Here is a 27,371-nt window from a genome sequence, read left to right as displayed (position 1 = left end):
TTGTATATAGAGCTGCAATGAACATTGTGGCGCATGACTCTTTTTGAATTACGGTTTTCTCAGGTTTTATGCCCAGTAGTGGGCTTGCTGAGTCATATGGTACTTCTATTTGTAGTTTTTTTTTTTTTTTTTTTTTTTTTTTTGCGGTATGCGGGCCTCTCACTGTTGTGGCCTCTCCCGTTGCGGAGCACAGGCTCCGGACGCACAGGCTCAGCGGCCATGGCTCACGGGCCCAGCCGCTCCACGGCATGTGGGATCCTCCCAGACCGGATCCTCCCAGACGAACCCGCGTCCCCTGCATCGGCAGGCGGACCCTCAACCACTGCGCCACCAGGGAAGCCCCTATTTTTAGTTTTTTAAGGAACCTCCATACTGTTCTCCGTAGTGTCTGTATCAATTTACATTCCCACCAACAGTGCAAGAGGGTTCCCTTTTCTCCACACCCTCTCCAGCATTTATTGTTTCTAGATTTTTTTGATCATGGCCATTCTGACTGGTGTGAGATGATACCTCATTGTAGTTTTGATTTGCATTTCTCTAATGATTAGTGATGTTGAGCATCCTTTCATGTGTTTGTTGGCAGTCTGTATATCTTCTTTGGAGAAATGTCTATTTAGGTCTTCTGCCCATTTTTGGATTGGGTTATTTGTTTCCTTGGTATTGAGCTGCTTGTAAATTTTGGAGATTAATTCCTTGTCAGTTGCTTCATTTGCAGATCTTTTCTCCCGTTCTGAGGGTTGTCTTTTGGTCTTGTTTATGGTTTCCTTTGCTGTGCAAAAGCTTTGAAGTTTCATTAGGTCCCATTTGTTTATTTTTGTTTTTATTTCCATTTCTCTAGGAGGTGGGTCAAAAAGGATCTTGCTGTGATTTATGTCATAGAGTGTTCTGCCTATGCTTTCCTCTAAGAGTTTTATAGTGTTTGGCCTTACATTTAGGTCTTTAATCCATTTTGAGTTTATTTTTCTGTATGGTGTTAGGGAGTGTTCTAATTTCATTCTTTTACATGTACTGTCCAGTTTTCCCAGCACCACTTATTGAAGAGGCTGTCTTTTCTCCACCGTACATTCCTGCCTGCTTTATCAAAGATAAGGTGACCATATGTGCGTGGGTTTATCTCTGGGCTTTCTATCCTGTTCCATCGATCTGTATTTCTGTTTTTGTGCCAGTACCATACCGTCTTGATTACTGTAGCTTTGTAGTATAGTCTGAAGTCAGGGAGCCTGATTCCTCCAGCTCCATTTTTCTTTCTCAAGATTGCTTTGGCTGTTCGGGTTCTTTTGTGTTTCCATACAAATTGTGAAATTTTTTGTTCTAGTTCTGTGAAAAATGCCAGTGGTAGTTTGATAGGGATTGTATTGAATCTGTAGATTGCTTTGGGTAGTATAGTCATTTTCACAATGTTGATTCTTCCAATCCAAGAACGTGGTATATCTCTCCATCTGCTTGTATCTTCTTTAATTTCTTTCATCAGTGTCTTATAGTTTTCTGCATACAGGTCTTTTGTCTCCTTAGGTAGGTTTATTCCTAGGTATTTTATTCTTTTTGTTGCAGTGGTAAATGGGAGTGTTTCCTTAATTTCTCCTTCAGATTTTTCATCATTAGTGTATAGGAATGCCAGAGATTTCTGTGCATTAATTTTGTATCCTGCTACTTTACCAAATTCATTGATTAGCTCTAGTAGTTTTCTGGTAGCATCTTTAGGATTCTCTATGTGTAATATCATGTCATCTGCAAACAGTGACAGCTTTACTTCTTCTTTTCTGATCTGGATTCCTTTTATTTCTTTTTCTTCTCTGATTGCTGTGGCTAAAACTTCTAGAGTCAATTTTAAACCTGATAAAATTTCGCCAATTAGCCAGGCAGTGTAAAAAAATTCCGCTTATACAGTTAGTAGCAAAGCGTAGCTAAGTGTTATCAAATGATTATATTTAAATGATCTGTAAGAAGCTCATGAATTTTTTCTTAAACAATATGCTGCAGTTGATGTATTTGAAGAGTCTGTTCTCCTGGTTTGATAAAACCTCTCCCTTGCAATCTTGTTGACTTGGATAATGGCTTAAATGACTCTTGTATGCAGGGATTTGGGAGAGGTAGTTTAGCCTAGCCCATGTGTAAATTTATGCTATATTTTAATTAATGGGCACTACGTTGTTGATGCTTTTCCTGACCCTGTGGCTTTGTTAGCCAGTATTCCTTTCATTTCAAATGACAATTTTCAAGTTCGTACTGAATGTATGTTAACAAAACCGAGAACCCAAGCATGTTTTTTTGCAGCCACTCAAAATCCTAGCTTTTCAGTAGCTCTTCTGCAGACCTGTTTGAAAGATGTGCAGAGCAATGACTAATCTTTATTTTACTTTTGGCCTGTGTCTGATTACTATCCTTGGCTCAACTCTGTAGGAGTCAGAATGGGACTAATAGCCCAGTACTTTGGCAACCACAATCAGCTGTTAAGATCAGAGTGTACCATCGAAGCATTCCACTTCCCAAACCAAGGGAGACATACACACACACACACACACACACACACACACACACACACACACACGCGCGCGCGCGCGTCATCAGAGATCCCCTTTGTTCTGTAGTGTGACATTTTACTAGGATCCTGGGACAAAATTAATTGCAGAGAGCAAATTCTGTCCTTTATCTGGGTGTGCATGAGGAGAAGAAATTATTGAACTTTCCTTCAATACGATGGGCATCTGTGAGCATGAACCCATTTAGAGTCTGCTGGATATAAAGGTCTTGGTGTTAAGGACCTGGGCTAATGGAAGGTGAAAGCCTGGACCACTTTGTTCTCTCATTTCAAGGATTTGGAAGATTCTCCCTGAGCTTTTGCTAAAGGTGAATGTAGCCTGGGGAAAAGATGGTGACCTATTTAGTTATTCTGGCAAAATTTTCAGTCAAATGATTGCATCTTTGCCAAGCATTTAGCTTGCAATTATGCCTTCATTTGTTTGCTTGTTTATTGAAGGCCTGTCTTCCCTCCTAGATTAGGAAGGGACCTCATTTGTTTTGTTCACAACCGTGTAGTCAGTACTTAGAATAGTGCCAGACGTTTATTAAGGACTCCATCAGTGCCGTTATATGAATGGATAAAGGAATGTTTGGCTGACCTACCACGTGCCCAGTCTCATGCATGAGAAGACACTGTTATAACTCAGGGGAAGATATTTCCTCTGCCTTCTGAGCATTTGGAGATGATCACATGAGGGATTTAAGGTTTATAAGGACTTGGGTTTAATTCTCAAACCACCATTCATTTGGCATTTACAGTGAAAATTAATATAATTTTGAATGTGGGATCATTCACTGAATAAAATGGTCATTGGAAATCTTTGCTTGTGGTATATGGTGGTGTAACATAGGTTTGTGGTAAGTAAAAAAAAAATTAAAAGAAAGGAAAAAAAAGTACCCTTCACAGCCAACTGTCAACCAAGAAGCAAAGGCTGAATTTTAAGCACTTCTTCATCGCAGCTGGCTGTTCACCCGTGGCACTGGGGCTCACTTACTGAGATCTTATGCAAGGCACACGTTCCACGGGCTGCAGTTTTGTTTGCAGTTAAGTGGATTTCAAGGATCTGTTCCAGCTCTAGAATTTGGTGAGCTGTTTGACAGAGCCTAGGACCAAAAACTTGCTGGCGCAGAAGCTTAATGGTGCAGAGCAAGAGCTCTGAGCATCATATAGACTTGGGTTCAAGTCCCAGCTTGCCCTGCCACTGCTGGGCACTCAGCTTCTCGGCATCTCATCTGTGAAATGGAGATAATAATACCTTTGTCCGAAAGTTACTAGGACGTCCGAATAAAGAGTTGCACTAAAAGTGCTTAACAGAGTCTGGCCGAGAATAAATATTCAGAAAGTTAGCTTTTATTATTTCTATCTCAAATGTTTCATGTTTATGCTCTCCATCTTTATTTTTGTCATTTTTAAGCGTCACCAATAGAACTGGGATGATTTGTCTGCAAGCTACACGGTAAATAGCTCACAACGGACAGGTGGTCATTTAATTTATCAAAAGGCATCCCTTTATGTGACATCAGGACCTTGATAGACAATGCCTTCCCCCTGTATTTCAAGGTGGTTTTATGGTATGGCCCATCTGTGCTTTTGAGAGATGTCAAGAGGAGCCCTCTCCTGGACATCGTGTCTCACGCTTCAAATGAACTCCTTCATAAGCATAAGTATGCCACTATGTCTTGAAACTCCTTTTCCAAGACATAGTTTCTGGCCCAGATCAGGCATTTTTCCTCTAGCCTGGCTTCTTATAAATTCACTGGAAACAGAAGAAGTTTGTCTGAAGGCTACTAAGGAAATGGAGGTGAAAGACTACATTTAGAAAACTCCAATTCAGCGAGGCTCCATGGAATAAAGTACACGTGGGGAATGCCATATAGTTCGAGGCAGCGTCCCTAACGCTTGCAAGAGGTCCTTTGCCTCTGCAGGGTGGAGAGGTGGGTGTGGAGCGATGGTGTGCTGGCTCTTCCTCTCCTTCACAAAGCGTGCGGACTCTGCAAGTGCCAAGGCTGTAAGCGGGATCTCTAGGGTCTGGGCATCTCCAATTTCCCGTTGTCCTAAAGTTCTCTTTTCTCCCTGAATTTACTGACTATCTCCCTTCTCTCCATTACCTCTCCTCCTTTTTTTTTTTTTTTTTTTTAACTGCTTTCTGCTTGGATCCTCCATAGGAATGCCTTGGGGTAAATATTTTTTTCTTCAGTTTTCTTTGAAGTAAAAAAATATGGGGAGTGGGTTGGAGGAGGGAGAAAGTATGGTTGAGAGGGAAGGAACTGGCTCACTAAGAAAGGAGTGGTGAGTTTATGTGAGTGGTGTGTTTTCATTGATATCCAAGAGAACAGAAACTAGGAGTCACCAAGCCTTCTTGGGAAATGATCATTCTTATTGGTTTGGATATGTTTTCGGCCTATATGTTGCCTTTTTAGAAAGGTAGATAGACGATCCTACTAAAGTAAAAGAGTTTATAAAATATACAAAGCCCGCGGATGCAAAAGGCCATTGATATCAGTGTGATACTTTGGGGTTATCTATATTCAGATCTAGAACGGAGTAAAAGCAACTTACACATCATGGATTGTAACCATTTAAGAGGGTCTCAGAATTCACCTTCTAGGCAGTCAGCCCTCCGTTAACTGTCTTCCTGCCTTGCCTTGTATGAAGGAATGGATGGCCTTTGATCTCCCTATTTGGAGGATGGGTATGGCAGGAAGGACAGGGTGAAAAGCAGGCAGAAGCCTTGTAGTTCCCATCTGATGTTCTAGATGGATCCCATTTCCTCCGATAGTTGATGTCATGGTGATCTGGGCCAACGTGAGGAAAGAACCAGAACCTGAGCTCACTATTTAGAGTCTCATTTTCTACCATCTGCATGTTTTACAAATTGCAGTGGTTTGACTCGAATGCAAAGATCTCAAGGGATGGGCGGGGTGGAGAGAGAAATGCAGGTTGATTTATTCATTTCCTTCCTAAAAATAGAAAGATGTATTTTGTCTACTAGGAGCAAACATTTCCGAGAGGCTGAAGAGGGAGGGTCATCAGCTGTAGGGCAAGGATAAAGGTGGGCGGGGGCTGCAGTTTGGGCCTCCTCCAACTGCAGGCTCTCTGCAGCTTGTGCTAGGTGCAGAGGGCTGGAAATGGGAAGGGACTGCTGGAAGAGCCACTCGCACAGAGATAATCGGGGTGTGAGCCCAAGTCCTGGCTAGAAGCCTGCATGACGTCAGCAGCGCAGCCCAGCCCAGCATGGGTGTCATGTCCCCACCAGCCTTCCTTAGCCTGCTCTCCCCTGAACTCATGAACTGTGCAGAGGTGACAAACCTAGAGCTGAAGGAAGGACTAGGCAGAGTCCTCTGATGAGACTTGCTGTCAACCATGGCTCCCTATTCAATTCAGCACATGCTCTTTGAGAGCCTTCTACTGAAGACTCCCTAGGCTAGGCACCGTGCCTGGCCACAATGGGCTACGGTCATGTTCCCCAGTCGATTGATCCTCCATTTCCGTTTGGTCAGTGTGGTCATGAGCGGCATTGCTCCGGCTGTTAGGGGTAGGAAGTGTTGATTAACGTGTGTGCACGGGTGCCTCTGTGGTGTGCCTGTGTCTTGCCCTTTGTGGGTATGCGTGAGTGTGCGTGCATATGAGTGTGTGCATGCTGGGGAGTGATTGGAAGATGTTCCCAGAAAGTGTTGTTTGGGGTCTACTCTGACCCAATTTCAGGCCTCTTGCCCACCTCTTTCTGCCTTCTCCCTGTTGCTGTTAACGTAGTAGTGTGCCTGTCACCTTAACTGTCCCCTGTCCTGTGATTTCCCGGGGCTTCTCCCCTGCAGAAGCAACAAGGGCCGGGACATCAAGACCATCAAGTCCCTGCGGGTGCTGCGTGTGCTGAGACCGCTCAAGACCATCAAGCGCCTGCCCAAGCTCAAGGTAACGTTCGCCCGTTTCCTCCCATCAGCTCCCCTTCCTCTAGAGAGAGACGCCTAGGTGGCCTGCTTTTGGAGAATTATTTCTGGGGATATTCTTTTTGCTCACACAGAGACTGAGATTCTTTTCATCTGCTTGAACTAAGGGTCTGAGTTTCAAAGGAAAATAACCAATATCCTAAAAAATCTATCTCTAAGGACTTTTGCCCCACCCTCTGTGGGAAGTCATAGGAAGAACCCTGTGTGGCTTTATCCTGGAGCCTCCTGTGTCATTAAGGTGGGTCAGACACCACAATGGAAGGAGCATGAGCCCTGCGTGTTGTGGTCCACATACTACGTCAGACCAAGTCACCTGGGCTGGTTTCTTTCCTCATGATTCTAGAGAAAGAAAGAATCTTCTAGCCCTGACCCTTCATATCTTAGAGGCCAATAGCTTGCCCAAGGACACACAGTCATTTTTGGCACAAGCAGAGAAGAAATGGGGAAGTGAGCTCACACAACTAAGTTCTCCCTGTTGCCAGGACCTGTGTCTTCATAGGTCTGTTATCTGGGTTCTCCTGCCCTCTGACCTGCTCACCCACCCTGAGCTCCTTCCCTGAGCCTTCCTGCCCTTAGGTTGCTGGCTTGTGGAACCCGCCTCTCCCACACAGATCCCTTGCTGTTATGGAAGCTGAAGCCTCATGGGAGAAAAGTGTTTCCTTCCTGAATTCCTGTGAATGAGAGCCAGCCACCACCAGGGAGGGAACAAGGGACTCCCCTGCTCCCCAGTTCCTCTTTCCCATTGGGTTTGCCTCACCTCTGATATTCCCCACCAGTCCCTCCACCGCCACCCCAACTGCTTCCCTTTCAGCCCTCTGGCTCTGCAGAGAGGTGTTAAACCAACCAGGTTGATCAAAGGCTTAAGACCACAGGAAGGTCTTTTTGGAAGACCCCTAACTGGCTGAGACATGGCTTCCTCTCAGAGCCCAGGGCCCTGGCCTCCTGCGTGGATTCCCGAGGAGAGGTACTCCTGCTCCAAAGGACGTGTCCTCACTGCCTGCTCTCCTCCTCCACTGCCCTGCCTTCCCTCCTGGATCAGGCACCTCCCACGGTATCAGGAAATCTTTCACACGCTGCTCATTATAACCCTCCACCTGGTGACAGGCCCCAGCACAGGGCCTGGCCGGGGTCAGTGCCTGTGAACGTTCATTCCTTTCTGCCTCACCCCCAGGAAAATTTGGCCGGGAGGCCTGGGGCCCTAACCAATGTTGTTAGCTGCAGCCCAGGTCCCCTGGTCTCCTCCTCTGAGCTATGTTGGGGTCCTGAGAAGGGCTTGGACAGGATGATGAGATTAATTAACAGGCTGAAGAAGGCGACCCAACCTTGGTTAATTCCAACTAATTAGGAAGGGCTGGCTCTTTGCTCTGCAGCTCCATAACCTGAGGGAAATGTAGGTGGATCTGATAATTCCACGAGGCTGCCTGTCACTCACATTCCCTGCAGTGCTGAACTAATTAAACCAGCAGTGTTCACCCAGCGCTGTGAAGAGGCAACTGCTCAAATGCAGCGCCACTGTGGGGCTAGACTCTTCAGTGAGCTAAACCTACAAACCTAGAAAATAACCTAAAAATGGTTTGAAATGTGTTGAATTCCCATGTAACTATTCATGGCTTAGGGCCTACAATGGATTCTTCAGAGGGAGATTCACTGCCTTGAACTGAAGTGCAAGTTCCTGATTCTGTCCATCTGATCCTCCCATCTCTAAGAGAGGGTGGCTCTTACCCCTTCCCACATCACCTGTTGAATCTTCATCCCCAGCACAGCCAGCTTTAAACTAGAGAACATTTACGTGAAGTGTGGAATGTAATTGGGGTAAATGTGTGAACTTATTACAAAATATCATTAAAATGAACAAAGATGAGAGTTTATTATCACTCCCTGATCTATTTAGAAAGGCTAAGAGAAAACAATACATATTCAGTATATAAATCAAATCTAAGAATGTGCCCCAAATAGATGAAGTTACGGATAAGCTATTTAACGCCTAAAACAGGCTAAATGATTTCAAGGATCCCTTTTCTGGAATAAATTTCTGTTTCACGCTAAGTGGAGTGCCCGTAATAGGATTCCACAAAGGACTCCCTCCACTGCCTGATACCATCTTGGTCTCTACTGCTTTGGGTTTCCTTCCAGATTCAGAACATGTGTTCCCCTCCTAAATTACAGGTTCCTACAGTCATGACCAGAACATGTGTTCCCCTCCTAAATTATAGGTTCCTACAGTCATGACCAGTCATGACCAGCTTCCTTCCAGATTCAGAACATGTGTTCCCCTCCTAAATTATAGGTTCCTACAGTCATGACCACGAATCCCATGAGTGTCACTTCTTCCCAGGGTGATATCTCCTAGGGCACCTTCTCAGTGGGCTGGCTGGTGGTGGTGTGGGTCCAACTCAGCTGTAGGCAGATACACAGGCCATTTCAGGGATTCACACACCAGGGCTCTTTTTTCTGTTCACAGGCTGTCTTCGACTGTGTGGTCACCTCCTTGAAAAATGTCTTCAACATACTAATTGTCTATAAGCTCTTCATGTTCATCTTTGCTGTCATCGCAGTTCAACTTTTCAAGGGCAAGTTCTTCTATTGCACAGACAGTTCCAAGGACACAGAGAAGGAGTGCATGTAAGCGCCATCAGCACATACCACTCACTTTCTGCTAAAGCGTGTTCTGCCAAGGTCCACACAACCCTTTACAGATAGGTCTTTTCTTTCCCCCTTTCTTAAATCCATTCCTCTTTTGGGAAAAAAGGCAAAATAAGAAGTTGCCACATTTTGAGTGAGTACCTCTTTCGTGTCAGACATGGAACATAGCATTTTGCATCAGGTTTTAATTTTAAATCTTTCTAATGACCTTTTGGGATAGGTTTTATTTGCACATTATAGGTGTGGAAGCCTAGGCACAGAAAGTTTAAGGAGGTTGCTCAAGGTTATACAGTGACTAGTGAAAGGATTAGGATTTAATCTTCCATGTCTGTTGGGCACCAAATCTCATTTTTATTCCATGATAATACACTGCCTTAATAAAATCCTCTCTTGCTTGCATTTGAATGCTGATAATTACTACTGTACATTATCAGAGTCCCTAGAATTTCTTTGCTCTTCCATGAGCTATAGTGAAGAGGTTCTGGTTCACTTCTGCTCTGGTTTTAGAGGAAACTATGTAGATCACGAGAAAAACAAGATGGAGGTGAAAGGCCGAGAATGGAAGCGTCATGAATTCCACTATGACAACATCATCTGGGCCCTGCTGACCCTCTTCACCGTCTCCACAGGGGAAGGATGGCCTCAGTGAGTGATGGGTTTGGCTTGGCATGCTTGTCTGTGAGCTGGGCTAGGGCCATGTGTTTGCCTTGAGAAGTTGATTCGAGATAAACAAGGCTAACCCTTTGTTATTGTACCAAGGAAAGTAAGTGGTTATGAGTAGGTAAGACGGGCAGGAGAGAGGAAGAATGAAAATCCTTCAGGCGGGAATCAGGAGGGAGCTGACGAAGTCAGGGAAATACTTGAAACACAGTGTTTCAGCCCATGATCAAGGAGTTGAATAGAGCCGTCTGATTCCTACAGAACAAATGAGTTTTGAACAGCTCTCCGCACCGTAGGAGAGTCCCTGAGGACTGTCTTAGACAGATTTATCCTCCGAGTTGGCCCTGGACATGAGGGTCAAGGGTTCAGGATGAGGTGGCAGAACCCAGAGATGCTTTCTGTGGTCATACCTCACATGTCAAAGACAACAGAATGCAGTTTTTATGCTGCTCGTAGCTGCAGGCTTATTTTTTCAGAGACTTGGCGGTAACCAAGACACCACTTTCTGGTGGCAGCAAAATGCCAAAGGGAAATTCAGGAGTCTCTTGGTATTTTATGACAACCTCAACTATAAAGTAATGTCACTCTGGTGTTTAGGAGTTGGATGCGTGATGGCAGCGGGGCTAGAAAGAGCAGTGGATTGGGGGTCCGCCAGCTTGGTTGTGGAGCCCCAAATTCACGGAGGATCCACCAAGTTTAAAAAGTCAGATAAGAAAATACAGTAGACGGTACATCTGCTAATGAAGCCTTGAGTCACAGCAGCTTCCAAGATCGCCGTCCACCATCCGTGCCCTCTCGTTCTGTCCCCAGAGTTTTGCAGCATTCTGTCGATGTGACAGAGGAAGACCGAGGCCCGAGCCGCAGCAACCGCATGGAGATGTCCATCTTTTACGTGGTCTACTTTGTGGTCTTTCCTTTCTTCTTCGTCAACATCTTTGTGGCTCTCATCATCATCACCTTCCAGGAGCAAGGGGACAAGATGATGGAGGAGTGCAGCCTGGAGAAGAACGAGGTGAAACGAGGGGTCTGGAGTGTAGGGCCAGGGGGCGCTCTGGAAAGGACTCTCAGACCAGCAGTGTTAGGAGGAAGACAGAATGCTCTCCATTTTGTTGTGAATTAGAGAGAGAATTGGGGGGAAATGCATTGGCCAGTCATTAAATAAATGTTTCTGGAGTATCCGCTCTGTTTAAAGCCCAGGTATGAGACACAGAGAACCGGGAGGGATGTAAGGTGTTTAAGATGCAGCCCCTGCGTTTATGTGGCGCATCGTCTGGAGGTGGGGGTGAAAGACGTGTGCCAACGTTATAACGTTAACACGTCTGCTTCCCTTCCTGCATCCCTCAATGGTGTATATTTGCTGTAAGGGCAGGGAACCTGTCTAACTTATTACTGCTTTTGTAGTAACAAGCGTAGTTCTGACACATTGTCGGGTCCATCGTTTTTATCCTGGAACTGAACTAGAAATTGTTAGAGTCCATAAGAGAAATGCAAATAAAGTGCTATGGGAATGCACAGGGAGATAGATTTTTACTTCTGACTGTGAGCTTCCTGCCCAAATATCTAAGTCTTGTGCTGTGTAAAGGGCATTATTAATAACCATCAAGTCCTTACCGCACGGGACCGAACCCTTCTAGTTCTGTGTATTCGTTTAAGGTGACATCTCACCTGTGGCTCTGTCCAGAGAATTTCTTTTGCTGCTTTTACCTCTGCTCGCCCAGCCCTAGCCTCTTCTCACACACTGCCCTCTTCTTCTAACCGTCTAACAGAGAGCTCACCCGTGTGCGAGGTTTAGGGAATCTGAGCTTGGCTAATCAGTGTGACTCTCCTGCAGAGGGCGTGCATCGACTTCGCCATCAGTGCCAAACCACTCACCCGCTACATGCCCCAGAACAGGCACACCTTCCAGTACCGCGTCTGGCACTTTGTGGTGTCTCCATCCTTTGAGTACACCATCATGGCCATGATCGCCCTGAACACTGTCGTGCTGATGATGAAGGTGAGAAGGTGGTGGCTGGGAGGCACTCGGGCAGGCTGAGCCTCGGCAGCTCTCCCCTCGCAGAGCACTTGTGTGTGTGCCCGAGACACTGAGAAAACACTCCAGCTTATCAGTCTGTTGCCTCCTTACCTACTTTTCTTTTTTTTTTTTTTGCGGTACGCGGGCCTCTCACTGCTGTGGCCTCTCCCGTTGCGGAGCACAGGCTCCGGACACGCAGGCTCAGCGGCCATGGCTCACGGGCCCAGCCGCTCCGCGGCATGTGGGATCTTCCCGGACCGGGGCACGAACCCGTGTCCCCTGCATCGGCAAGGCGGACTCTCAACCACTGCGCCACCAGGGAAGCCCTGTTACCTACTTTAACATCGTGGAATTTCTCTTTCATCTTGTCTCCATCCACAGCCCAGCCTTTGGGTCTTTGGGGCAAAATGCAGTGAAATATATAGTAGCAGTCCAGGAACTCTGAAAGCAAAGGTTGGTGATGGCAATCAGACGCAGACAAGGGTGGAGATGTCAGGAGATGTAGATGATCATGGGGTTCTAAAAGAGTGTCGGAAGAGGTTTTTAATAGGAAATGTTTCTGCCCTTCTCACCTTCAACTCTAGGAAGACTGGCCATTTTGCTAATAAGACCTGTGTTTTCCTCTGTTTTGTTTTGCTAGGACATGTGCTTCTCCTCTCTAGCCCTAGATGACACCAGAATGTCCCCCAAGGGCAGGGACGCGAGATGGCCAGCCTCTCTCATGGACCCTCTCACCTTTAGGGGTTTGATTCTTTCCTCTTTTCTCTTCCCGGCAGTACTACTCTGCTCCCTGTACCTATGAACTGGCCCTGAAGTACCTGAATATCGCCTTCACCATGGTGTTCTCCCTGGAATGTGTCCTAAAGATCATTGCGTTTGGCTTCTTGGTACGTCATGGAATTTATCCCGGCACCATTCTTGTCTTCCCTTCTCTTTGGGTACATTGCCAGCCTTTGTTGGAAGGGAGGGCGGTCACCGCTATTCCAGAAAGGGTTCACACACCTGCCCACCTAATTGTGGGCTTGTTTCGACTGCTTCAAAAAACTGCCGTAGAGACAGGATGGTGTGTGAGGGTGTTAGGAGAAAAGACAAAGAGAACCAGATCCCCAGCTCCTACCTCTAGCTATCAGCTCTGTTCTCGTCAAAGTCTGTCAGTTGTCAAGGGGCGACAGTCGTTGAGTCTTACTAGAACTTAGTAAGATTTATCTGTCAGGAAGAGCAAAACAAGGACTGGACTAATAAACCTGAGTGCTTATTTACTGGTGAAAGGTTGAAAATCTTATAACTCAAATGGGAACATATCTGTCCCGCTTAGCCTCAAACATAGCAAATAATAGAGTTTACCTAGTAATCCTCCTCCCTTTAGTTACCTGAAGAGTAATTTCTGCCACTAAAAATAAATGTTTAGCACTTAAGCTTCCAAAGGCTAATGGCCTTTAAAGTGTGTGTATGAGAGAGAGAGAAAGAGAGAGAGTGAGTATGGCTTTCCCTGCAAGAAGAGAAACTCAGCTGATTATCTGAATATATGTTTGTCTGGTGGCAGCTTGAACAGGGACTCTGGCCTCGGCTTGATGGTTGTGAGTGTTGACAGTGGCGATTGCTTCTGGTTTCCTGGTGGTTCTTTGAAAAGTCATTGATTTGATGGTTTGGGGAGGAGAGTTGAAGGGAACCCATTGCAGGTGGCTCTATTGTTGGTTGTTTGACTCCCTTTTGAGTCTTGGAGAAATAAAGAAAAGTAAACTACCAGCAACAAAGATGCCATTATAATACAGTCTGGCCCTGGGCGGGAGGAGAAGGGGGTGGGGGAAGCCTGTGTAAAAACAGGGCAAGTTTTTCCCTGCATCTTGATTATTTGCATGTCGGATTGACGTCGTCTGTGACTTAAGTCCCCAATTCTGTGTCAAATTATGGTGAATGCCGAATACATGCTTACAGGCTTAACTAGATGATTCGGCCCCAAAGCCTGCCTCCTTCCCACCTTCAGCCCCGTATTTTCATTCAAGGTCTAGAAGCATTCTCACGCTATAAAAGGCACCACCAGTCCCGAATAAGTCTTTTCATTGATATAGTACTGTAGATTTTCAGAACGCCCTAATATATACTGTTTTTGTCAGATCTTCTCAATGACTCTGAAATAGGCATGGCAGAAGCTGTCATTATCGTCGTTGTTGTTATTTTAAATGAGGAAATTGAAGGTCAGAAAAATTGTGTCGCTCTTTGAAGATTACAGAATAAAAGGCAGTAGAATTGGAAAGTGGAGTGGGAATAGAAAAGGAAGAGGAAAAAGAAAGAGGGAGAGAATTGACATACATTGGTTGTCTACTAAGTACCAAAAGCTTTATGTATTATCCATTTTAGCTTCATAAGAACTCTATTAGATGGCCATTATGGTTTTCTTCTTATACGGATGAGCTAGGGCTCAAGAAGATTCAGTACTTTGCACAAGGTTACTGAAAGGCAGAGCCAGTGTTCAGATCCTGGTCTCTCTGGCTTCAAAGCCCACACTTTGTCCACCGTAATCTACTAGTCTGTACTATGCTATGCTGTGCTCTACCATACTGTATTGTAAGGCCTCCTCTACTGGAATCTAGGGCTTCTGTCCCCTGAGAGCTAGTTTTATATTCTTCTAGCTCTCATATAGGGACCTAACCAAGAATTAGGAAGCTCACCCCGGGTTGGTAATAGGAGAGCACTGAGAATTGAGGAACTCAGAGACTCAACTTGACCCGGCTCCTGAGGTAGTCATCCTTAGCAGCAGTGAGTTTGTCAGGCTGTGTGCTGAGTTTCTGTACATGCCTGGCAGGTGCCTGTGACTTTGGAATCAGACGGGCCTCTCTAAGCCTCAGTTTTCTCATTCATAAAAGGAGGATAACGATAGCTGCCATTCGCCTTAGATACTGTGTGTGTGTCCCGTGAGGGAATATACCTAAGGTGGCAGGTCCTGAGTAGGTGCTCATAAACGTACCTTCTCTCTCCCCAGAACATTTCTCTCTTTATCGCGTATCTCTACCCATTCTTCCTGCTAGCCCTACCACTCAGTAATTTATGAGGTATTTATCACTACCTACCTACAGCATCCATGGGAGGAATAAATGAACTGAAAGAATGCCAAGGGAGGACCTGGCACAAAATGTGGCATGTGTAGCAAGGATTCATGAATGCCAGTTGTGGGGATGGAAGAGGGTGTATTTTGCAGTGCTCTGAGGGTCTCTTACGGGAAGCGCCACCCAAGGGCAAGTGGGTAACGTCTTGGAGTCCCAAGCGTTTTGTTTCTTTTAAGAAATATAGTCCAAGGTCTGTTTTCACCGGAGCACTGGAGATGGGAGCAGAGCCCACTTTCTCTATTAAGCTTAACGTTGGCTGGCTGGTGCATTATCCGGGTCCTTTACTTCTTCGTGTCCTTTAACTCACTCATTCTGTTGCTGCTTCCTTGTATTGTATTTAGTTACACCTCCTCGAAAGGTGTAACGGAGCAGGGAAACGGGGGAAAGATGAGTTGGTTCATCCCATTGCCAATCAGCAGTTGGTGTGAAAAGGCTCAGTGGAGTTAGGCAGCGATTTTTGACACATCTTTGATCTTTAGTCACTTAGGACATCTCTGTGACTTTTATTGTTAGTTGAAAGTCAGAACTGTATATTTATAGGGTCACATGATGCTATATAAATAATAATTTACAAGTTATAGAAAACCTTGGAGTAATATTGTCAATAATTTTATTGCCTTGTAGGTGACAATTATGGTCTTTCATTTTTGGACATCAAAATGTTCTAGGCCCCAGATCTCTTTCTTACATATTTTTATGTAATATCACATGAAAAAATCGTACACTTTTTTTGATGTAGCTCTTTAGTGACAGCTTCAAAAACAAGGTCTCCAAATAGTGATGAAACTGCTTCCCAAATGAGAAACTCTCAAAGTAGTGAAGGAAAAACAGCATTTTTGGTTAGAAATAGGAAACTAAAGCGAAAGTTAGAATGAACTTGTCCTGGAATTGACAGGTTTTATTTCCAAGTGACAAAGTTATGTCATGAAAGATGTCTTTTTTTCCATTTTCTCCCGTGTTTTCTTTTCCTTTTTTTCCCGGATGCTCCCGTGGCTGAATCCACTTGGCAGAACTATTTCCGAGACACCTGGAACATCTTTGACTTCATCACGGTGATCGGCAGTATCACAGAAATTATTCTGACGGACAGCAAGGTGAGGGGCTCCTTGGTCCTTCTCTTTAGGCTTGGCCCTGGAGTTGCATTAAAAAAAAATTCTCTGCACATTGTCCATTTTTAACTCCACAAGTCCAGTGTGTAGCCCCCTGTTCACTTCCTCATTCCTGAGCTTTTGCCAGAAAATGGGAACATTGGATGGCGCTGGATCTCATGGAAGGCTTGGTCCCATTTGCACGACTCAGATAGCAGCCATCCAATGGGGGTGAATGGGATGGAGGGCCCAGGAGAGGCCGAGTGTGCACAGTGTCCTGCTAGATTCTTTGAGAGACACAAAAGAGGCACAGGGTCTTCGCCCTCAGACTTGTTAGACCTGAACTGTTTCCCTGAAATGGTTCACCCTAAGGAAGACTTGGAGAGCTCATCACAAGTCTTTGAATATTGGAGGACCATCATGTGCAAGAGAGATTGTTAGGTCTGCCCTCTGGCATCCGAGTGCAGAGTTAGGACTACTTAGAGAAGACTGGGGAGGCCAGTTTTGTCAGTTGTATGTGGGGCATCCATCTGTGGTACTTCCATGCCTTCCTTCTGGGAATAGAGGGCAGGCCTGGGGAGGCTCCGCGAGATGGTCCCCACTGGCCCATCAGCTGAAAATGGGGTTAAAAACAAAAGACAGCATCCATGTTCCATTCTATGATCTGAATGAGAGATAAATACACAAATACCAGTGCTTAGATGTTCTAAATGACCATAATGTCACTAATGATATGTTTCCTTTTGATCCACCAGCTGGTGAACACCAGTGGCTTCAATATGAGCTTTCTGAAGCTCTTCCGAGCCGCCCGCCTCATCAAGCTTCTGCGTCAAGGCTACACCATCCGTATTTTACTTTGGACCTTCGTGCAGTCCTTTAAGGTAAAGGGCACAAGCTCCTCCCCTCTGAGGGTTGCAGCGGCCCTGTCACATCAGACAGCACACCAGGCAACGCAGCATGATTCCACAAGTCCCCTCGCCTCTGGGGATGGGCGTTTGTCAGAAGCATGAGATAAACACAGCAGTTCTTAGTTACAACACAACTTGGCCAGGCAGCGTTTAGCTTATGACTAACTGGCTAGAATCTCATGCTAAAAAATCACCCCAACTTTGTAACTCAGTTACCTTCTCTGTCCACTGAGGCAGGGGGCTCGTTTTATGAGGTGTGTTCCCTCCCGAGGTATTTCAGTATGCCCTGGGCAATCCCATCCACGGACAGAGCCAGCCACCTGTAGTCACATATCCTCTGCATTTTTCAGGGATTCATCCGTGGCTTTATTTCACAGAACGGTTTTTCAAAGGACTCCTTGAGTTGTGTTTTATAACAAGATGATTCATACCAGTCCCACCCGTGTCATCATTAGTGTATTTCCTGAACCACTGAATATATGCCATGCTAATAGTTACCTCTGCATCCCACAAACCCAGAGGGTACCTGAGCAAGGTTAATATGGTGAGAGCGTCTTCTGAATGATCTCATGGAGCCATACAGAGATGTATATGTAATAAACAAGTTAAAAATTGATACCTGAGATCCACTATAATGGCAGAGGTTTCCAGTAAAAGAAGTTTTCCAAACATATTTCAATATCTTCAAGCTCTAGCAAATATAATTAGTTTGTTTTTCAGCTTTGGGGGACATCAGTGCTGCTCAAAAGCCTACTATTTTCCTCCTATAAAAAAGAGTCTTTCGATGAATGTACTTTAAAAATGTGGTTGATGAAATTGATTCAAAGATGAAAAATCATGAATTTATTGAATTGCCTTCTTTATTTTAATTGTTTGTACATTTTAACTACAAATTGAACTAAAGAAAGCTTGTCAGTGAATTCATGGTTTCTTGTCACTTGCAAGGGACTTCGTGCCACGCCATCGTTACTGATTTACTTCTTCAGCAAAGTCCTGGGGATCTGAGATGTGAGGCCAGTTGTAAGGACGCTCAGGGTCCCACAAGCAACCTTGACATTTTTATTGGATTCAGATAATTGTTTGGTGCTATGACTCCCAGAGAGGTGTCACCTCCATGAAAACTATTTCTCCAAAGCTCAGTGGCAGAGGAGAAATTGAGAACCTTAGCAAGAATTTACCATTTGAGTCTCGGGTGGATCTGGATTTAGAATTTGAAACACAAGATGGTCTTAAAAGCTTTTTATAGAGGCCTGTGCAACAAGTTACAGTTGTTAGTGAGTCTCTTAAGAAATATGTGGCAGCCTGTCATAGTCTCATGATCACTGATTCTCTGTCAAAGTGTATACTATCGAGGGCAAAGAAAAGCATGTCAAAAATTGATGACCAAATGACTGGCGTATTCCAGTGAACAGAGAGAGAACAGTGAAGACAGCTGCATCTGCCTCCAGGTGACACTGTGATGGATGGTGCAGCCCTGGAACACAGCGTAGAAGTTGTTTCTTGAAGCTGGTTTAACAAAGGCTGCCTCTGTGCGTACACAGCAGAAAGTAACAGTGTGTAAACAGCGTTGCCCCCGCCTCCGCCTTCCCCAGCCCCACCCTGAGCATCACCCAGCTCTCCACCGCTGACCCCTACTCAGTTCTTCTCTCTTCCTTATTTTGTGTTGGAATTTACAACATGACAAGAAGAGAGATCAGGATGACTCTTTGGTCCTCTCCTCAAAGCTGGGAGAGAAACCTGCCTCCCTGCTCTTTCCTTTCAGCAGATGGTGTCTTCACATGCCCCCTCGGGATGTAGTCGCTCCTCACAGATCTTGAGAATCAGCACTCCACTGGAGAAGGGGTTCTCCCACCAACTCTCTACTGCATTTTAATTAATTAATTTATTTACTTATTTATTTTTGGCTCGGGTCTTCGTTGCTGCGCGGGCTTTTCTCTAGTTGCGGTGAGCGGGGGCTACTGTTCGTTGCGATGCGCGGGCTTCTCATTGTCATGGCTTATCTTGTTGCGGAGCACAGGCTCTAGGCGCACAGGCTTCAGTAGTTGTGGCACGTGGGCTCAGGAATTGTGGCTTGCGGGCTCTGGAGCGCAGGCTCAGTAGTTGTGGCGCACGGGCTTAGTTGCTCTGCAGCATGTGGGATCTTCCCACATGCCAGGGCTTGAACCCGTGTCCCCTGCATTGTCAAGCAGATTCTTTACCACTGCGCCCCAAGGAAACCCCTCTATTGCTTTTTTTTTTTTTTTTTTGCGGTACGCGGACCTCTCACTGTTGTGGCCTCTCCCATTGCGGAGCACAGGCTCCGGACGCGCAGGCTCAGCGGCCATGGCTCACGGGCCCAGCCGCTCCGCGGCATGTGGGATCTTCCCGGACCGGAGCACGAACCCGCGTCCCCTGCATCGGCAGGCGGACTCTCAACCACTGTGCCACCAGGGAAGCCCTATTGCATTTTAATGTTATTCTTCATTCAAGTTGTAAAAGTCTCCCAGGGCTCTTCATTTAGTTAGCTCTGTTGATAAGCTCTGCCTGGTTCATGCAGTCTGAAAGCCTTCAATTGCTCTCCGGGGAGCTGTGCTGTACACACTCGAGAGAGGGTGGAGACTCGGAGTTGCACGAACTGCCAGGGAGGCTTCCTGGGTGGTAAAGAAGAGGGGCTTCCGTGTCAGCACTGAGATCAGCCCAGAATTATAATCCTGGCCTCCAAACCAGACTGCCCTATGTCTCCATCCTCCCCCAGCCACCAGGGGCAGTTCCCGGCCTTCTGTCTCTTGCACTCGCCCTTTCACCCCCATCAGTAAAGTGTTGTCACCCCAGAGTGGCAGTTAGCTGGCACAGTATGGGATTTTGTGCCATGTGGCTTCATGGCAGGGTTTTGTGATGGCTCACGCTTTGAAAGCCTTTTTGGAATTTTGCGTGACACAGAATGAAAGGTCAGGACGCTTAAACATTGGAAAAAGATGTTTCATCAGAGCTTGAAGGAGCCTGCTAGGAACTGACCGGCAACTGAGACCCCAGCCATTTCATTTTGCTTCCAAATGCTCCGTTATGAACCTCACATTGAGCGAGGGTTGGGAAGGGTAATACAGGGGTTTGGGAGCCAAAGCTAAATGCTTGCTGTGTAATTTGCATCACAACTGCCCAGGTTATTAATATTCTGCATACAGAGTGGGATGAATCCCAATCCCAAGAAGTTTTCCCAGCTCTCCCTTGGATATATGGGCCACACACTTGTGGGTCAGGGAATATTCTCGACAGAGGGGAAATTACAAGCCTCTCTGGGGCCACCAGCTTACATATCTGTCAGAGGATATGGACATCTGCAAAAGTATGGAATCCCAAAATAGAACATCCCGGGTGAATAGAGAGCCCCAGCCCTGTGTTTTAAGTCAGTCTCAGGACAAGAGTTCCTGTCTGCCCGTGCTGCAGGTGACCCTGGAGCTGCCTGCCTTTAAATTCATGGTCGTGTCTCTGCTTTCTTTCCAGGCCCTCCCCTACGTCTGCCTTCTGATTGCCATGCTTTTCTTCATCTATGCCATCATTGGGATGCAGGTGAGAGAGGGTGCATCAGGGCTCTGGTGGGGGACAGTTGTTGCCCAGGTTGTCTCTGGCTTTCTAGCCTGAGCCTACAGGATTGAGGTCCTTTCAAGAATCCCTTCTTGCCCTGAGGCTCGCTCCCAGGATCTTGTTGCAATATGACCTTGGGAATTCACGTGTGCAGGGTTCCCCACTCGGGTTGCCCAGATGGTCAGGGTGGTCTGATACAGGGGCTTCCTCTGAGGTGGTCAGGTCATGGTGCTGCCTCATAAGCAGCTGGACTCCAGTGAAGATGACACCGCTGTTCTTAGCCAGAGGGGTTCCCCCCACGAGACTAAGGATAGGGTAGGGCTCGTGATGATGCGTATCTCAGGACCCTCCCATATCTGAGCCAGACCTAAAAGAAGGTCAGGTGGTGGTTCTTCTGCAGACAGCAGCACAAAATGTATGCGAGTTCCATCCCACATGGCTGAGGTGGATGCCCTAAGACCCACCACTGGGAACAGCTCAGAGTCCCTGGCAGTGTGCCCAGTCCTCAGGAAACCCAAGGGCCACATCCCGGCTGATGCCTGTCAAAGGACCACGCAGCTCGCTGGATGGTTCTCCTTGGTTACCACATCCTTTCCAGTTTCGGAATGGAGAAGTGGATGAGGTTCCCACCCTGGGTACTTAGGCAGGTAACCAGAAACCCACTGAGCAAGAGGCCGAAAGATCTTTCAAAGGCTGCTGTCATTTGTGGTGGGTGAACTCCTACCATAAACAGCCAGCAGCACATCCCATGCACCTGTCTAGTTGGATACACAGGCTCTCTGCTGGGCTCCGAGAGGCTGATTTTCTGACTTGGAGATTTGGAGACTAGACCCCAGCGTAGCACCTCAGCCAAGTGGGAGTCTCTGCAGTCAGGTGGTCTGGCTGCCTTTGAACGGCCAGCTGCCTTCTCAGTGGTGGCTGCCATCTGGAGCCACTGCACGCATCCCCCAGGCTTGACGTGTCAGCAGCCCTTTCGAGCGCTTCTCTGACATGTCTTCTTTTTGTTCCTCTCTCTTGCCTGCACTTCCAAAGTTTGTTCATCTTCTGATCCCATGACTGGAGAGTTTTGTTCTCCAAAAATACAATAGAATGTCAAGTGTCAAAAACTGTGAGATTTGGTTGAAAAGTAATGAGTTCTCCTTCACGGAGGATATTTTGGTAGAGCTTTAATGATGATGTCAGAAGTGGGTGCAAGCTGAATCCCAGCTGAAGTGGAAGATTGGCTTGATGACTTCTATTAAGTCCATCCAAACTCTCAGATATTTGATTCTAGAATTAAAATGTTCTTGAACGGCCAAATGAAACTTGATTAAATTAGGGTTCTGTTTTTTTTTTTTTTTTTTTTTTTTTGGTCCATGCTTAAAATAGTTCTTATCCCCTTTTCATCTTCCAGCAAAATAAACTAGAATAACACCATCTCTAATATTAACCCGTTAGTAATACTACTGATGATGATAATACCGTTTACCATCACTTGAACTCCTGAGTGTTCCAGACACTGTGCTAAATAGATATTCTTACCCATTCCTGCCTCCCTTTCTCTCCCTCACTTTCTCTCTCTCCCCGCAAATATATATATTACACACACACACACACACACACACACACACACACACACACACACACACACCCACAAGATACATGACTGATGTATTCAGGAGTGATGTGAAAATGTTTATTTGTGGGTTTCATTGTCTCCACTGTTGCTTAGCATGGCTAAGTAACTTGTAACACACTCAAGATCTCAGATAGTAAGTGGGAGAGCTGAGTTTAAATCTCAGCTCTGTCTGCTCTGCAGCCCATGTTCCTACTGGACTGCAAGTTCTCTGCACTGTCTCTCCTCCCACCAACAAGCAAATACAAGTATTTCTGTGACCCTTTAGTGGGAGATAGGAGTTCTTCAGTTGTGAAATTGCAATATTTACAATAACCACAATGGGTAATCATTTATTGCCCTTAGACTTATTTCCAAAAAATAAGATCACTACTTCCATTCCACCAAGACATGAATGCCATTCCCACTGTGACTTACCTTTAGCTGGCCATCTTCATCCTGTCCCATGACGGAGACCCCACACCACGCACAAAGCAGACACCCAGCTTGTACCTAGAAAGGTTGTGTCTCATACAGTCATAACAAAGCAGAGGGATCCGTACAAACAGAAAAGCAAAAGGAAAGTAGACAAGCATTGGAAAGAGAACTAGCAATAGGAGGTATCTGTGAGAAGCACCATCATTCTGAACTTTCAAGGGCTTCTTAGAAGAAGAGAGCTTTGCAGAGAAGTCTGAAGATGGAAGGAAGGAGTAACTTGCTGGGTTTGGGAGAGTCCTGGGGCTACAGGCTTCCAGCCTCAGCTCCACCACTGACCAGCTGTGCAAACTTGGTCAAGTCACTGAACCTCTCTGGGCCTTAACCCCATCACCGGTGCAGTAGAGGAGTTGGATAGATAGCTTTACAGGTCCCTTCTAGTTCTAAAGTTCTGTAATCCCAAGCGAAACAGATTTAAGCCTATACTTTCATTAAGTGTTCCAGTGGGTCTCATCAAACCTTTCTCTTCCATAGCCTTTCCTTTGGATGTAGGAGATTTGGGTTACTGACAAGGACTAAGTGAAAAGCTTTTTCAAAAGGTGGAAAAATTTAAACACCACATTCATTATAAATATACATTATTGGCTTGACAGTAGTTCCTTGACTATTACACACATAACTTTTGTAAACTCACAGTGTGCCCTCCAGCTAGTTCACGATTGGGTAAGGTATTCGAGAATATCTTAAAGGGGACAACGAATAATGGCTTCAGGAGTGTCACAGGGAGGAAATACACTGTAAGTTGTGTGCGTGTGATGAATCAGGCATAAACTATGGATTTTGAGTTAAATGGGTGTAAAGAAAGACAGAAGGGGATGTGAACATGGGCAAGGATATATGGCGGTTTCCTCCTGGGGCATCCAGAACTAGGTTTGATTGTTTGAGTGGGATTTTTTTCAGTGCTACTATTTGTCTGACTGGGGGCCCTCAGCCTTATCTCCCTCCTTCCCTTCCTCCCCAGCACTGCCTAGCTTGCCACCTCCATTCTCCCTGAGAGACAAGTAGTATTTAGGTTTTGAAAATCAGCGTTGAGAACAAATTCCCCAAGCAGGTGTCAGTGGGAGCTATTTGAGCAAAATAGCAGAGACTGTTCTTAATTGCACATTCTAGACACTGTTGGGGGGGGGGGGGCGGGAAATGTGTTCCATTTAGCACGTATTAGGTAAACTGAAGCATGTTAAATACAGGCTGAATATAATCTCAAAAGGCCGGAAAAGTGACCTGTAAGCCTTCGGTTGTACAGACATTGCCTCGTGAGAGTAGATCCTGAGATCTGAATCATGTCTGGGGAGGAAAGTACACGTGTAAGGGCACCCTTCCCATCTAGAGAGACATGGGATCGACCTTGGCTCCAGACAGCACTGTGTCTGAGAGCTCATCATTATTCACTGTAGATAAAGATCTCTGACTTTTCCCTCTTTTTTTCACATGAAGTTGCACAGTGACCTCATTCTAAGCCCAGAGACCCACAGCAGATTAGTAAACTCACTCTATAGCCAGATCTGCCCAAATCCATTTTCTTTTTCCTTTTCCAAGTATCCAGTTTTCCAGACTTTCTTCATCCTATTGGCCTGGACTTGGTGTGTGTTCATTCTCATGGACTCTGGGTTATAGCTGTATCACACTTCTGAGATGTGACTCTTCAGATGGGAACATATCCAAGGAAGATAGAGATACCCCTCTCTGACTTAAACTGCTTGCAAATTCCAGGACAACATCTGCCTGTTTATCCTTTGTAAGGGATAAATCACATCTTCTGCAAATGCAAGTGTTCTCATCATTACCAGCTGAGACAGGAAGAGGGGAGGGGTAACTCGTTCCCTGCATGCCTATTATAGGGTAATGTCTTTGACAGACTGCTTGAGTACCATAGTGAGTAGGTATCACAGAAATAAAAAGACCAAATTAGGTGTGGGAGGAACTACATCTAAGCAGAATGGCTTTCAAAGATCTTGCCTTCTGCGGTCCTTGCAAGCATTCATCCTCTTTGCGTCACTGGAGAATATAACTCTTCCCGCATATCAGGCCAAGAACGTGGGGGTCTACCAGCCTTCCTGGGTTTTGAGTTGTCTGCTTCGTGGTTAGGCCAGTGGGAGAAGCCACGCATGTGAATTCACCAAGCCTGCAGGTACATCTAATATCCTGCACTGGACACATCCCACCGCTCAATAATGCTCAGGGCTTTCTGTTGTTTTTCTCATCCAGGTCTTTGGAAACATAAAATTAGATGAGGAGAGTCACATCAACCGGCACAACAACTTCCGGAGTTTCTTTGGGTCCCTCATGCTACTCTTCAGGTACCTGGATCTGTAACTGTGGTGGCTGGAGCTCTCCTGCAAGAGAGAAACAGTCGGCCTGCCTCTTCCGCCCGTTCCCCTTTGTCTCTGCTCACAGGATAGACAGTGAGATGAGGGCGGAAGCAGGGGCAGGATGTCCGAAAAACTGCTCCGATGACTTGACTTTAGAACGTTTCCTCCACATCTTTGACTCAGTAGTCAATTTGCAAAATGCAGTTTCAGCACATCCTCCAGGGCTTTGAGAAGGGGAAGGTGAGGGTGGATTGCAGGCCAGATTCCATTTAAGGGCTGAAACCACGGATGACCAGGTTTACGTGGGGTCTTAGAGAGTCCCACTGCCCTCTCTACCACTGTCAACAGAAGATGGAGAGGCAGTGGGTGAGGTGGCAGAGCCCAGGAGAGACCTCACTGGTACTCTCCATCGCACTCGAAGGAGGCTGAGCGTAAGAGGAACCTAGATGAGTGAGTCGGGAAGAGTGCTGAGGAGAGGTTAGGACACGCAGACCTGCTGCTACTAACCGAGTTGTCTTTTGGGCTCAGGAGTGCCACGGGTGAGGCCTGGCAGGAGATAATGCTGTCGTGCCTCGGGGAGAAGGGCTGTGAGCCTGACACCACCGCACCCTCAGGGCAGAGCGAGAGCGAGCGCTGTGGCACCGACCTGGCCTACGTGTACTTCGTCTCTTTCATCTTCTTCTGTTCCTTCTTGGTGAGCAGCAGTGTGCTCTTGGCTTGAGATGTGGCCCAGTCCCCCCTCTCTGATAAACAGACGAGAGGTTTCCTTCGGTGTACGTTCCGCCACGTACCCCAGCCCATGATGAGAAATAGGCCTTCTCACGGAGGCTCTTGGAGGCCAGGGTGGGTGACTTTCCATGGCTGAGAGATGTCTCTGCTGCTTCTAGGCGAGGACTGTGTGAGAAGAGCTAATTAGGGGAGTAGGTAGGGTTCCGTGAATAGAGTATTGAATATCACGTTGAATCAGTTGTGACCCAGAGTGAATCTTTCTCTTCTGTATCTCCGGTATTTTATCTCACAAGCAGGGCTCAGAATCTTTTATCTCTCCTTTGGAGACCTTTGAACTGTTTGAGAAAACGTACTCTGAAACTGTAAGGGGATAGCATTCATCAGAGTAGGATGATGACAATATACAATGTGGTAGATGCGGTTCTCTCTCATGTCGCTACATTTGGTGACAGTTGGCCAGCTTGATAGACATGAAAGGATATGACTGCTTTAGGCATTAGTAAATATTGAGTAATATACGTGCCACACGCCCACCTATAAAATAGTGAGAAGCCCTAGGTGCCTTCTTAATTCTTTCTTTGGGAGAAAACATGACTTAGCACAGCAGCATCCAGAAATCTCTACCCCGCACAATCACACAAGCGGTGATAAAGAGAAGAATGGGCGAGGTGCTACCAGATCACTGGAAGGGTCAGTCTGGCATTTCTGGCCACCCTGACGTCCCTGGGCTCGGCTTCACTGCTGATGCCACCGGCTACACAAAAAATCTAAAACGAAAGCAATGCCACTTAAAAGTGGTCAGCTTCATGGCTGGGAATCCCAGAGTGAATTGTTTGGTGTCCAGGAATTTCTACCTCTTTAAAGTGATCCCAAGGGGACTTGCCATGTGTCCAGCTGTCGGGTGTGGGGAAGTGGCTAACACACAGACTGGTAAGGGTGGTGGGCAGGCCGATGTAGCAGGGGTTGAACTGACCGGAGACTTGGGGAGCCCACACTGGCGTTGTTGCTGTTTAGCCTTGGCCAAGGCACCTTCCCATTTCTGGCTTCTGTAAAATGGGAAGAAAAAGTACCTGCTGATAAGAGTATTATTGGTATAGTGAGCTGATACATGTGTTCCTTCTCGTGGATGTGAAAGGTTTTTTGATGAAAAAAGAACAGAAAATATTATCTTATTTAGAAATAGGGATGTATAATCTATAATGAAAATAACCAAGGAAATTTAGAATGATGATATAAATTGGAGTTTTTTGTTTATTCATTCCTGTATTCAGCACTTTCATCACATTTTTATTGAGTGGCCATTAAAAGGTTCACACGGAGCTAGACACTGAGGTGAAGCCGTCAGTGAGTTTCAGTGCATCCGTCACCTAGAACTGAAAGGTGAAACTCATACAGGAGTATCAGTGCTTATCATAGGGGGAAGTGGAGCATATAGAAGGCCATGCAGACATCTCCATTTTATCCTTCATCATTTAAGTGTTTAATAAATATTTCAAAAGAAACCAAAGATATAACTGGAAAATTAATTAGTGACCATAAAGGTACTTTTAGAATTTTGAGATAGAGGCTACTGCATAATTCACATTAATGTTATTTTTATAGAGGCTATATTCAGTATGAGATGATCTGCTTTCAAATCTCAGCCCGACACTGACTCTGTGACCTTGGGCAAGTCACACAGCTTCTCAACTCAAGCCAACCACTCTAGAAAGATTTACCGGTGCGCTGGGATGTGCCCAGCTATGTGCTTGGAGCTAAAGAACACAGATGTGTCTAGGAAGCACTTGTGTCCTTGAAA

The 27,371-nt window shown here is 46.0% G+C and overlaps 1 protein-coding gene across 3 annotated transcripts in view; it reads left to right on the top strand.

The window, feature by feature from the left end:
• The window catches only part of CACNA1E (calcium voltage-gated channel subunit alpha1 E), a gene marked incomplete at both ends in the record, with an annotated part of 298,648 nt that overhangs the window by 247,397 nt on the left and 23,880 nt on the right, over window positions 1–27,371 (top strand). For all 3 annotated transcript variants that reach the window (XM_082833819.1, XM_082833821.1, XM_082833820.1), the window contains 12 exons: window positions 4,687–4,698; window positions 6,337–6,433; window positions 8,930–9,090; window positions 9,619–9,756; window positions 10,582–10,783; window positions 11,603–11,767; window positions 12,562–12,672; window positions 15,900–15,983; window positions 16,733–16,858; window positions 20,366–20,431; window positions 24,741–24,832; window positions 25,373–25,538. In XM_082833819.1, coding sequence (XP_082689945.1) covers window positions 4,687–4,698; window positions 6,337–6,433; window positions 8,930–9,090; window positions 9,619–9,756; window positions 10,582–10,783; window positions 11,603–11,767; window positions 12,562–12,672; window positions 15,900–15,983; window positions 16,733–16,858; window positions 20,366–20,431; window positions 24,741–24,832; window positions 25,373–25,538 — 1,420 coding nt within the window. The remainder of the gene's footprint in view (window positions 1–4,686; window positions 4,699–6,336; window positions 6,434–8,929; window positions 9,091–9,618; window positions 9,757–10,581; window positions 10,784–11,602; window positions 11,768–12,561; window positions 12,673–15,899; window positions 15,984–16,732; window positions 16,859–20,365; window positions 20,432–24,740; window positions 24,833–25,372; window positions 25,539–27,371) is intronic.

The sequence above is a fragment of the Leucopleurus acutus genome (genome assembly GCF_964270905.1).
Source record: "Leucopleurus acutus genome assembly, chromosome: 2".
Taxonomy (NCBI): Eukaryota; Metazoa; Chordata; class Mammalia; order Artiodactyla; family Delphinidae; genus Leucopleurus; species Leucopleurus acutus.
Note: the sequence above shows the minus strand (reverse complement) of the source record. Positions and strands in the feature narration are given on the sequence as shown.